The 13,060-nt window shown below is 40.0% G+C and overlaps 1 protein-coding gene across 1 annotated transcript; it reads left to right on the top strand.

The window, feature by feature from the left end:
• LOC109847729 (protein Rf1, mitochondrial-like) lies at window positions 1,120-12,841 on the top strand. The gene is made up of 7 exons (XM_020416960.1): window positions 1,120-1,229; window positions 1,744-1,780; window positions 1,866-2,142; window positions 3,058-3,258; window positions 5,518-5,688; window positions 6,659-6,774; window positions 12,662-12,841. The coding sequence occupies exons 1-7, from the start codon at window positions 1,120-1,122 to the stop codon at window positions 12,839-12,841; spliced, it is 1,092 nt and encodes a 363-aa protein (XP_020272549.1).

Genomic DNA, 13,060 nt, shown 5'->3' with positions numbered 1-13,060 from the left:
ACAAATAAAAAAATTGTAGGAAAGATAAACAAGAAAGAACACACTAGATTTAATGAAGTTCAGCAACATGCCTACATCCCCGAGAGAAACACCACAAAATTCTTTGATTAATTGAAGAAGATTACAATGCCCACAAATAGGTTTTTATCTCTCTGAAAGAATCCTCTCAAAACCCTCTTTTCACGTGTCTTAATAACCCTAAAATCGTTTAGGTATATATAGAATTCCAGCCCAAAATAATTTCTCAAACAGTTTAGGAAACTGGAAAAATGACTTTTGGTCAACCGGACCATCAGTGTCGGTCGACCGGCCAGAACGTTAATTTCCTACAGGGTTTTATGCACCTTTTCAGTCGACCGGACCATCACCTTCGATCAACCGGATGACCACTCTTGGTTGACCGACATTAAGCTTCTGTCGACCGGCCAGAGTGAGTTCCTGGGTTGTTTTCCTTTTAGTCGATGCGATCGACCAGAGTCACTATGTCGGTCGACCGACCCGAGAATTTCCAGACTCGCAATTTTGTTTCAGGTTTCAGTCTTCACACTTCTAAAACCAACATCTGAATGTTACTCCTCTCATCTTTCTCAAACTCAACTGAAAATGATGAGTTCTCATGTGCTAATGCTCGAAGCAAATCCCAATCCATCAGCTTTTAATAGTTCAACGTCCCCTTTGCTTCAATCCTTCAAGTAATCGAGAAGACTTACAACCGAAATCCAACTGTTATCACATCTTTGTCTAGTAGATGAACCGGGTCGGAGGCATTTCGCCCAATGTCATTGCCCACAGTATCTTCATCAACCGTTGCATCAACATGAATCTTGTCGATCTCAGTTTTGGGTTCTTGTGCTCCATCTTGAAAAGAGACTGGAGTGGCAATGGCATAACCTTCAACTATCTTGTCAATGACCTGTGGAAACAGAACAAGGATGAAGATGCACGCTATAAAATGCCACAGTGGGGATGCAAGCCTATCGTTGTCACGTACAATGCTCTTAACAAAGGGCTATGCAAATACGAGCTTGGCCATTGAGTTTGTTAAGAAGATGAAAATACAAGGAGAAGTTGAGCTTAATGCATTCACCTACAACATGACTCTCATGCAAACAAAGGCTGATGGATAATGCTACCTATGATTTACTTTTTGCAATACCAATACTTGCATTATCTATGGTCATTCTACTCGAGGACAATGGAAAGAAGCTATGTGCACAACAACAAAAGCTGTATGTGTCCACATTTATTTTATGACACATATAAAAGTGTCATCTTATTTGTAAAATATGAAACAATAGTAACACAAATAAAACGTATAGCAAATCACGACATATATTTGTGTCATTGGATATACAATTAAATATAATTAAAAGCTAATAGTCTAATATGGATTATGAGAGAATCTATTAATGGGCTTAAATAATAAATTTTAGAGTTTAATTATGATGATGATTAAACATTTATGACTGTGTATAAGTTAACAAAACTCCACAGTTAAGTATGTTTTGGTGAGAGTAATCTTAAGATGGGTGACCTTGTAGGAAGTTATAGTGTTGAATGATGATATTCTTTATATTTGTATGGTCTAGATACAAATATGTGTCACTATTACCCTTGACACATATATGTGTCGAGAGTGGTGACACATGTATGTGTCACAAAACTCGTGACACATGTATGTGTCACAAAACTCGTGACACATATATGTGTCGTGAGTTTTATGACACATTCTCGCATATATAGAAAGACGCTCTCCATACATGCTCTAACCACACTTTTGGTATGTGTCGCGCTCAATTTATGCGACACAAAAATGTTTCGTGTTGAGATAAAAAATGTATCATAATTTATAACTTTTATTGTAGTGGAGAATTCTCAATATGGTGGATCATGGGCTCGGCCAGGTTGCTAATACCTTCAACAAACTGATAGGTCCTCGTTGTAAACAAGGAAATACGTCTGAAGCCAACAAATTGCTTAATGTGATGGTTGAAAGTGGTGTAAAACCTGATACATTCATCTACAACATTCTGTTAAATGGTTATTTTAAAGAAGGTCACTTCGATGAGGTATCAAGAATCCTAAAATTTATGCAGAAGGATGTTTTACTATTCGATCTTTATAATATCATTATTAAATGCTGTAATAAGAACAATAGAATCGATAATGCTATGAACTAACTCAGAAAAATGCAACTAGCTGGAGTGCAACCCGATAATTTTTTGCATACAGTTTTATTGGGCAGCATTCATGAGGCGGGAAGAGCTGAAGGTGTCGAGGGTATACTGAATGAAATGGTTGCCAAAGGGATCTATTTGGACATAGTGATATATAACTCTTTGGTGAGCAGATTTTTGCAAAAAAGGGAAATGAAACAAGTCATTGAGATTACTTGTTGAAAAGAGCGATCAAGGATTCCATCAAGATGTAGTGACACACAATACATTGATTGATGCTCTATAAGGAAGGAAAGGTTACAAAAGCTCGTAAGTTATTAGATGTTATGATTTATAGAGGTGTACAGCCTGACATGGTTACTTATAGCTAGGCCTGTCCAAAAAGCCTGTCGGTCCAGGCCCGGTAGGGCCGGAACCCGACCCGGTCCGGGGTTGGCCCCGAAACTTGGGCCAGGCTGGGTTTCGGCTCGATACGGCCGGCTTGCTGGCTTCCGCGGCCGGGCAAACGGCAGGATTCCGGGTCCAGCCCGGGCTCCAAGGTGCACCGGAAGTGACCATTGAAGTAAAAGCGGGCACAGCGGGTCAGCGCCGGCCCGCGTCAAGAGGTCACCTAGGTGACCTTATGTCAGGCCAGGCCGGGCTGGCCCGGTCCGACCCGGTCATAAAGGCCAGATTTGATTTTTGACCACTTTTTGACCACTTTGTCCCCAAAACGGTCAAAGAACGGTCATATGGTGAGGTTTTTTTGGTCATTTGCCTAGGAGGCTGCCTCTATAAATAGAGGGGGGTTTTCATTTCTTCTCCTCACACGAGAACTCATCTACTTCTCTCTAATACTCTCTTAAAATATCTTATACTTTCTAATCCTTTCATCAAATAGCTTCCGAATCTGATTATGAAAAGCAAAACCTATCTCCTGCTGATCTTGAAATGAGTCCTTCTACAACAGCTACTCCTACTGATCCTACCGGTGTTAATCCCGAATTTGGTAGTGACGATTCTATACTAAGAGCTCCTAAAAGTCCGAGATCCGATGTGTGGAATTTTTTCGAGAAGATAGATGTCACCAATGATAAACACGGTAGGGTCCTCACCCAGAAGGCTAAATATGCGTTGTGCGGCAATACTTTCTAAGCTCATCATAAGAGCGGCACGAACCACGTCAAACGTCATATAAAAAAACACAACAAAGGCCAGAATCCTCAAGGTGATATCCGATAATCTATGATTTCCTAATGCTCCTCTTTTGGTAGTCTCGGTAGTTGGAATTATGATGTTGTCCGAGCCAGGAAATACGTCATCAGGTTTATCATTCTTAATAACCTTCCTTTTAAATTAGTAGAAGATGATAAATTTAAAGATATGTTTAGAGATGGTTTTTACCCCGTATTTATAAAATTTTCTCGTCAAACCTATTAACGTGATATTTTAAAATATTATCAAGAGGAACAAGAAAAAATAATTTCTTATTTTAAAAATTTAAACTGTAGATTTTCTTTAACTTCTAACATTTGGTCATCTAGAGCACAAATTGGTTATTTATGTATCACAGCATACTGGATTGATAAAAATTGGCAAATGTTTAAAATAGTTGTTCCATTTATTACAATTGAAGAATCACATACTGGTATTAATATTGCAAATTTAACAATTGAAGAACTTATGAAACTAGAAATTGATCAAAGAATATTTTCTCTTTCACTAGATAATGTAAGTAATAACAATATAGCTGTTGATTTTATAAAAATAACTCTGTCATTGTCATGTCATGGTGATCTTTTTCATATTAGATGTATCTGTCATATTTTAAATTTAATTGTTCAAAGTGTATTTACTAAAATTAAACTCATGATAGAAAAAATTAGAATAGTTGCTTATATGCATAATGCTTCTGAACAAAGACCTAAAAGATGGAAATAATTTTATAAAAGAAAAATTATAAGCTCAGACTAATTCCAAAATATGTTAACCATAAGTGGAATTCTACCTATGTAATGTTAAGTATGGCAATAGAATATAAAAAAAATATAAATGATTTTATAAATTATTATGCTTCTAATTCTAGCTCTGGTAGCACTTATGGAATAACTGAAGATGAATGGATAATTATATGTAATTTAAATGAGATGTTACAAGTTTTTATGATGTTATAATGTTAATATCTGGCTGTTATTATCCAACTATTACTTTAGCTGCTTTACAAATTTTAAATATTCAAAAAAAAAATTGTCAAATATCGTATGAATGATACTTTTGGATCTATAATTTTTCAAATGGAGAATAAATTTAATAAGTATTTTAGGTCTATTCCTCATATTTTTGGTTTGGGGGTTCTTATTGATCCATGTTTGAAGGGTATTGACCTTCGAAGTTTGTTTCAATCATTATATGGTGGACAAATTATAGATTTAGATGATAGATCCACCCTTACTACTACTTCTCATCATTTAGCTATTAGAATTTATTTTTAAACCTTATATGATGAGTATGCAGCTAGACATAGTGTAGCTGCACAATAGTCTATAGCTTCGGCGGCTTCAAGCTCAAGCCGAGGTAAAAGTATAAGTTTTAATAGGTATGCAATGGTAACTGAGCTAACTAGTGGATCTGGACTTGGATCATCATTAGAGGTTTCTGAAATAGATGAATATTTATCTGCTTCTTTAGTTAAATGTCAAGGAAATGTTTTAGATATTTTATAATGGTGGAGAGTATATGGATCAGTTTTATATCATATACTTTCCACCATGGTTCGTGACTTACTAACAGTGTAGGTTTCGACAGTAGCTTTGGAATCTGCCTTCAGCACAGCAGGACGTTTGATCGACAACCACAGGACATGCTTAGATCTGTATACTGTACAAGCGATGATGTGCTTACAAGATTGGTGGAGGTACGAAAAGCGAACGCAAGGCATCGATCGGATGGCTAGAATTAAAGATAAATTTAAAGAGTTGGGACTAGCAGATAGATATAAAGATTAAAAAATATTCATCAAATTATAATTTGTATTTCATAGCTTTAAATTGTAATGAATTATTTTCGAAACAGTTGCAAATGATAATAATATAGGTGAGTAGGTGCCAACCTAGTTGGGATGTACTCATCTATTGTGATGCCACGAATTCCGAAATAAATTTATACTTGTAAAGGATTTATTAATTATTAATAAAGAAGTTATTTTTATCATCTTTTATTTTTATAATTTTTTATATTTGTAATTTATGTTATTTCAGGTTATTAATAATATTATTATTTTTTATTAGCATTTTCTGTAATTTTTATGTATATTTCAAAATTTAAAGAGATTTTTAAAAAATAAAAAATATAAAAAAAACAGGGCCGACCCGCTCAGGCCCGGGCCTAGGTTCGGGCTCCGGTTTTTCCCGGGCCAAGCTCGGTTTTTCGGACCGGATGGACAGGCCTACTTACAGCACTCTTATGGATGGATATTGTCTTATAGGTGAAATGCATGAAGGATTGAAATATTTCGATCTCATGCTTGAAAAAGGTCAGAAGCCTAACGAATTTACATATTCCATTCTAATCAACTCTTATTTTAGATAGGAAAAAATCGACATGGCTTTAAGGCTCTTAGATGAGATGCGTAAAGAGGGAGTGAAATAGATAAAAGAAGTCTACCGCACCATACTTACAAGATTATATCAAGCTAGAAGATGGCAATATTGCAAGAAAAATGCACCATAAGGTGATTAGGTAACTCTAGACATTGATACATGCCAATGTAATCTTGGATGGATTGTGTAAAAACAAATGCATTGGTAAAGCATTGAATCTACTTCAAAGCATGCTAAATAAGAAGCATACAACTGTTGGGAATTTGTCTTATATTCTTTATATAACTTCATGAGAATTAGATAGTGTTAGAGATCTATCTTGATTAGAAGATTAGGTCTCATCATGATTAGGAGCTTAAATCCTATTTTAATTAGGAAGTTAGATTAGAGATAGGGTTTTGGTTTTCCTATATATATTCTTCTATTATTGGAGGAAAAACCAAAAAAAGGAGAGGAGAGAAAGCTAATATTCTTATAATCTAGGGGTAGTAGAGGGCGTAGTCTTATCAAAAATATTATGTGAGATGCAAGGGTTTCGTAGTCTTTATCTGTGCAAAAGATTACATCATTGGGAGAGGGTTGCGTAGTCTTTTTCCGTTCAAAAGATTGTAAGGAGTGGGTTTTAGAGAGAATATGAGAGTTGATTATGTATGTGAGGTTGAGAGATTGAGAGACGAGAGTTGAGTGGTTCATCTTGTAGTACTCCCTGATATATAGTGGATTTCTCGTATTGTTGTCCAGTGGATGTAGGTCAAAGTTGGTCAATTGAACCACGTAAATCTTGGTGTTTTTTCTTCTTGATTGTGGTTGTTTTCTATATTATTGATTGTGGGTTAGCTTCCGAGTTGCGGAGATCGTAGTATATAGGGAGACTAAAATCTTTAACAACAATCGATTTCAAAGCCTTCACAATCATGATCGATTGGATGTTCAGAGTCGGTAGAACTCAAGTGGCCAAGAATCTATTTTGTGATATGCTTGCTAAAGAATTCGTTCTGAACATTGTGACATATACGTTTGTGTGAATGGCAGGCAGGCCCACCCGTTTCACGTGCAGCGGGTTCACAATTGTGAACGAACGTGCTGGGCCACCCGAGCTTCTGTGACTCCCCAAATAAATAGTTGTGATTCCCTAGGTTAATTGTGAGCGAAGGAGGCGGTGTTTAAGGGGCGGCGAATTCGGTGTGCATGGAACTTTTGTGGGCGTGCAAGGAGAAGATTTTTTTTTTCGCAGAGGAATTCGGCTGCATGAGTTCGTGAGCAGAGGCGGCTGACTTTGAGAAGCTGCTGTCTTTTCAAGTCTTTTATGCATCTTGTTGAGAGAGTTTTTTGTGAGAGGTTTGAGGGATTGTTTGAGGTTTTAGGTTATGAGTGATTGTAAATCCTAGTTGTATTCTCTCCCTCTAATAGTAGATCTCCCCCTCCTTGCCCCGTGGACGTAGGCAATTTGCCGAACCACGTAAAATTGGTTGTATTGTTTTTGTGTGATTTGTAATAGCTTTTTAGGATCCCTCAACGGGTCAGTTCTAGAACTGATGAGAGGAAGAGCCGATATCTTACTTTATTGAGATATTCGCATCAGATTCTTGTTTCCTTGGTGAGACGGGAATTCTTATTGCGATCTGACTCTCTTGTTGTGCTGCCGAAGTGCTGCCAAAATTTTCGCTGCGCGCAACAAGTGGTATCAGAGCCCAGATTTTAGATCTAGGATTTTGGAGTTTGGTGGAGGAAGATTCTTGTGTGAAGCTTGGTTCTTAGAGTTCTAGGCTTCGGTGGAGATAGCATTAGGAGTTGTCGTTGGAGATTTCGCTTTCCTCGTGTGGATAGGAGATCTATTTGGAATCTAATCTAGGGTTCGGGTTCAGTTGGGTGGTTCCTAATTTCTATCAAATCTAGGGTTCAGTTGGGTGGTTCCTAGTTTCTATCAAATTTGTTCTTTCTCTATAATTTTGAGTTAGTTTGCAATGGGAGAAGAAGGTAAAAGCAGCAAGTCGATGGCGAGTACAATACAAGTTGGTTTTCAGAACACTAAGATTAGTATGATAAAGTATGACGGTAAAATCAACTTTGGTTTGTGGATGAGCGACGTACAGGATGCGCTCAATGCTTAAAATCTGGAAGAGACCATCATGGTCCACGAGAGGTCACCTAAATATGAAGAGGCGGTATGGGAGAAGAAGAATAGGAACGCTTGTGGGGTGATCAGGTCATGTTTGGAACAGGAGCTGAAATATGATGTGATTGGGTTGACGTCTGCAATGAAGATGTGAAAAATTCTCAACAACAAGTATCTCACGAAGAGTGTTGAGAACAGGTTGCACTTGCTGCGAAGACTCTTCAGATTTCAGATGTCCACAGGCACCTCACTAGCGGCGCATGTGAACAACTATACTAAGTTATTGTCGGACTTGGCAAATATTGATGAGAAGATATCGGATGAGTACAAGGCGATTATTTTATTGGGCTCCTTACTGGATGAGGAGTATGATACCTTCGTGCTCACTTTGTTGAACGGGAGATCTTCTATCAGCTATAGTGAAGTGACTAACGCATTGACCAATTACGATTTGAGGAGGAAGGATAAGAAGACTTCCCGCGCTAGTACTTCAGGCGAGGCCTTGTCGACGAGAGGTAGAAGCCCACATCTGAAAGGTGGTAATAGAGGAAGGTCAAAGTCTAGAGGCCGCCATCAATTATCAAAGAACCAATGTGCATTTTGCAAGGAGCAGGGACATTGGAAGAGAGACTGTTCGAAGCTCAAGGAGAAGGAGAATAGCAAAAAGAAGGGCCCGAAGGCCAATGAGGTGAACGTTACGAAAGGCGATGATTCCGATGATTCGTGCTTTTCTCTACTGATTACTCCGAAGGTGAACCATGTGGATGCATCAGATTGGATGATTGATTCCGACGCTACTTATCATGTGACCCCTAGGCATGGTTTGCATCGTTCGAGAGACTCGATGGGGGTGTTGTTGTCATGGGAAATGATCAATCCTGTGGTATTTGTGGGATAGGTACCGTGTGGATTCGGATGCACGATGGAGTAGTCCGTGAGTTGAAGGAGGTGAGATTTGTTCCTCAACTAAAGAAAAATCTTATCTCAGTTAGAGCTTTGGAGGCAAAGGGATTCAAGGTGACTTTCGAAAACGCTGTAGCGAATGTTACTAAGTGATTATTGGTGGTGATGAAGGGAGTCCGCAATCGAAATTTATATTATCTGAAGGAAAGCACCGAGATTGGCCAGGTTGCTTCGGCTATTTCAGAAGCGGACATGAGCAGACTTTGGCACTATAGGTTGGGGCACACAAGTAAAAAGTCACTGCAGGCATTGTGCAAGCAGGGGCTATTGAAGGGAGCCAAGAGTAGGAAGATTGAGTTATGTGAGAACTGTGTTCTTGGCAAGAAGACGAATGTGAAGTTCGGGACTGCCATTCATCAGACGAGGGGCATCTTGGACTACGTGCACACAGACGTTTGGGGTCCCACCAAGACTGCATCACTTGGTGGTCGACATTGGTTCGTCACTTTTGTAGATGACTATTCTAGACGTTGTTGGCTGTACACTATGAAGCATAAGAATGAAGTCCTAGATTTGTTTGTGGAGTGGAAGAAGAGATTGGAACTGCAGACTGGAAGAAAGGTCAAGACATTGCGATCCGACAACGGTGGTGAATATACTTCAGACCCCTTTCTGCAGCTATGTCGAGACGAGAGCATAGAGAGACACTTCACGGTTAGTCATACACCACAGCAAAATGGAGTGGCAGAGAGATTGAATCGGTTTTTACTAGAGAAGATCCGATGCTTATTATCGCAGAGTGATTTGGAGAAGATCTTTTGGGCTGAGGCACTTACATATGCGAGCCACCTCATTAATAGGCTGCCTTCATCTGTGATTGAGGGGAAAACCCCTATGGAGAAGTGGTCGGGAGAGCCAGCACGAGATTATGACCAGCTCAAGGTATTCGGATGCCCTGCATTTTATCATGTGAGAACTAATAAGTTGGAACCTCGAGCTAGGAAGGCCATATTTGTAGGATTCAAGCGTGGTGTCAAGGGATACAAGCTTTGGGATACAGTTGATAAGAAGATTGTGCTGAGTAGGGACACCACGTTTGATGAGGCTTCTATCTTGAAGCTTCCCAGCTCTCATCAGGTGGAGAGCGACCCGACAGAGGAGATATCGCAGGTGGTGGAGATCGATGCAGCTCCACATTGTCCAGATGGTACAGTATCCATTAGAGTGCCGACTGAGGTGACGTCAGGCGAGCACGACGATGATATGGAGGATACGGGTACTGATGTGTAGGATCAGGAACCAACGGCTCAGGTTCAGGATTCTATTGCGGTTCGGAGACAGAGGAGAAACATACAGATGCCAGTACGGTATGCCGACACAGTTACGTATGCACTTCCGGTGGAGAGTATCGATGAGTTGGTGCCTACTACATTCAGAGAGGCTGAGCCTCGGAGGCTGATTCGTGGTAGGTGGCTATACAGGAGGAGATGGAATCTCTTCATAAGAACGATACATTGGAGCTTGTTGAGCTTCCAAAGGGGCGAAAGGCAATTGGTTGAAAGTGGGTATACACGAAGAAGGAGGGCATTGAGGGCACTCCATTGAGGTTCAAAGCTAGGTTAGTTGCGAAGGGCTATGCACAGGAGGAAGGTATTGACTATAATGAGGATTTCTCTCCGGTGGTGAAGCACTCTTCGATTCGGATTTTGCTAGCTTTGGTGGCACAGTATGGTTTGGAGTTAGATTAGTTGGATGTAAAGACGACATTTCTTCATGGTGATCTTGATGAAGAAATATATATGACTCAGCCATTGGGATTCTGAGCTACAGGGAAGGAAAAATTAGTTTGCAGATTAAAGAAATCGCTATACGGTTTGAAGCAGTCTCCTCGACAGTGGTATAGGCGATTTGATGGTTTTATGATTGGTCATTCGTACACTCGGAGCCAGTTTGATCCTTGCATATATTTTCGCAAGTTGAAAGGAGATGCGTACATTTATTTGTTACTCTATGTCGATGACTTGTTGGTTGCCTCTATTTCCAGGTCAGCTATAGATGAGTTGAAAGTTCAGCTTTCAAATGAGTTTGAGATGAAGAACTTAGGTGAGGCAAAACGCATTCTAGGGATGGAGATCAGTAGAGACAAGAAGAAGGGCAGAATTTATTTGACACTGGTGGCTTATTTGAAGAAGGTTCTACAGCGATTCCATGTTAGCATGAATACGAAGTCAGTTGGTGTACCTTTGGGAGCCTATTTGAAGGTTTCAGCTAGTCTTTCACCGAAGTCAGTTGAAGATCGTGAGTTGATGTCGAAGACTCCATATGCGAGCGCAGTTAGGAGCTTGATGTACACGATGGTATGTACGAGACCAGACTTGTCACAGGCGGTAAGCATGGTATCGAGATACATGCACGATCCAGGAGTGGGTCATTGGGACGCCGTGAGATGGATTTTGAGGTACATTCGAGGTACGCTTAATGTTGGTTTAGTTTATGAGCGGGACACTACAGGTGGGCAGCTATGTATTGGTTATGTTGATTCGGATTATGTCGGGGATTTAGATAAGCGTCGGTCTACTACGGGGTATGTGTTCACTTTGACCCGTGTGCCGGTGTGTTGGAGAAACACCTTACAGTCGATGGTGGCTTTGTCTACGACGGAGGCAGAGTATATGGCAGTTACGGAGGCTGTGAAGGAGGCTATTTGGCTTCAAGGACTTTTGGAGGAACTTGGTATATCGCAGAGATCCGTCACTATTCATTGTGATAGCATGAGTGCTATCTATTTGGCGAAGAATCAGGTTTTTCATGCGCGGACGAAGCACATTGACGTTCGTTATTACTTCGTTCGGTATGTTCTTAAAGATGGCGATGTGGAAATTGTGAAAGTCCACACGAAGGATAATCCGGCAGATATGCTCACTAAGGTGGTTCCGAGCAACAAGTTTGATCATTATCGAAACTTGTTACATATTCGTGATTGTTGAGGCCGTTGGCGGCCATTTGAGTGAACTACATTCGGCTTGATTCCTTAGGCAAGAGGATACATAGGCAGTCTTTATGATGCAGCCGGTTTGTGTTAGTTGATGGGGGTGAGATTGTTTGGACTCTCGTTCGGGTTCTCGACTTGTTGTGGATTGAGTTCGTACTGGACACAACAAGTGGGACTTTTGGATACTTTGGTGTCGGCTCAGTTTTGGGAAAACTTCACCGAGGTAGAGAATTATGAATGGTAGGCAGGCCCACCCGTTTCACGTGCAGCGGGTTCACAATTGTGAATGAACGCGCTAGCCCACCCGAGCTTCTGTGATTCCCTAAATAAATAGTCGTGATTCCCTAGGTTAATTATGAGCGAAGGAGGAAGCGTTTAAGGGGCGGCGAATTCGGTGTGCACGGAACTTTTGTGGGCGTGCAAGGAGAAATTTTTTTTTTTTTTTGTAGAGGAATTCAGCTGCATGAGTTCGTGAGCAGAGGCGGCTGACTTTGAGAAGCTGCTGTCTTTTCAAGTCTTTTGTGCATCTTGTTGAGAGAGTTTTTTGTGAGAGGTTTGAGAGATTGTTTGAGGGTTTAGGTTGTGAGTGATTGTAAATCCTAGTTGTATTCTCTCCCTCTAATAGTAGATCTCTCTCCTCATTACCCCGTGGACGTAGGTAATTTGCCGAACCACGTAAAATTGGTTGTATCATTTTTTTTGTGATTTGTAATAGCTTTTTAGGATCCCTCAACATGTCAGTCCTAGAACTGATGAGAGGAAGAGCCGATATCTCACTTTGTTGAGATATTTGCTTCAGATTCTTGTTTTCTTGGTGAGACGGAAATTCTTATTGCAATCTGACTCTCTTGTTGTGCTGCCGAAGTGCTGCTGAAATTTCCGCTGCGCGCAACAGTTTGTGATGCAGGGCCTTATGAATGAAGGTATGTTAAACGAAGTTGATGATTTATTTTTTTCGATAGAAAAATATGGTTGCACTTCAGATTCTAATATGCTTAACGTGGTTGTTCGAATTTTGCTCAAGAGAGGTGAGATGAGGAAAGCTAAGGAATTTCTATATAAGATAAAGAGCTAAAGTTTCCTCTTGAGGCTTAACCTTTTTCCATGTTACTAGATTTGCACCCAGAAGATGGGGATTTACAAAGTTTTCTCGAGTTGCTACCTGATTTCTCTAAGCACCATACACATGCAAACATCAGTGCAAATGTTTTTAAGTTGTTGAAAAACAGGAAGATACTGACTATACTTCGACAATGGTTGTGGTCAGGTAATCCTTGTTGGCTTTTTTGGTCAA

This window comes from Asparagus officinalis, chromosome 7 (assembly GCF_001876935.1).
Source record: "Asparagus officinalis chromosome 7, Aspof.V1, whole genome shotgun sequence".
Classification (NCBI taxonomy): Eukaryota; Viridiplantae; Streptophyta; class Magnoliopsida; order Asparagales; family Asparagaceae; genus Asparagus; species Asparagus officinalis.
This window is presented reverse-complemented; position numbering and strand designations above follow the sequence as displayed.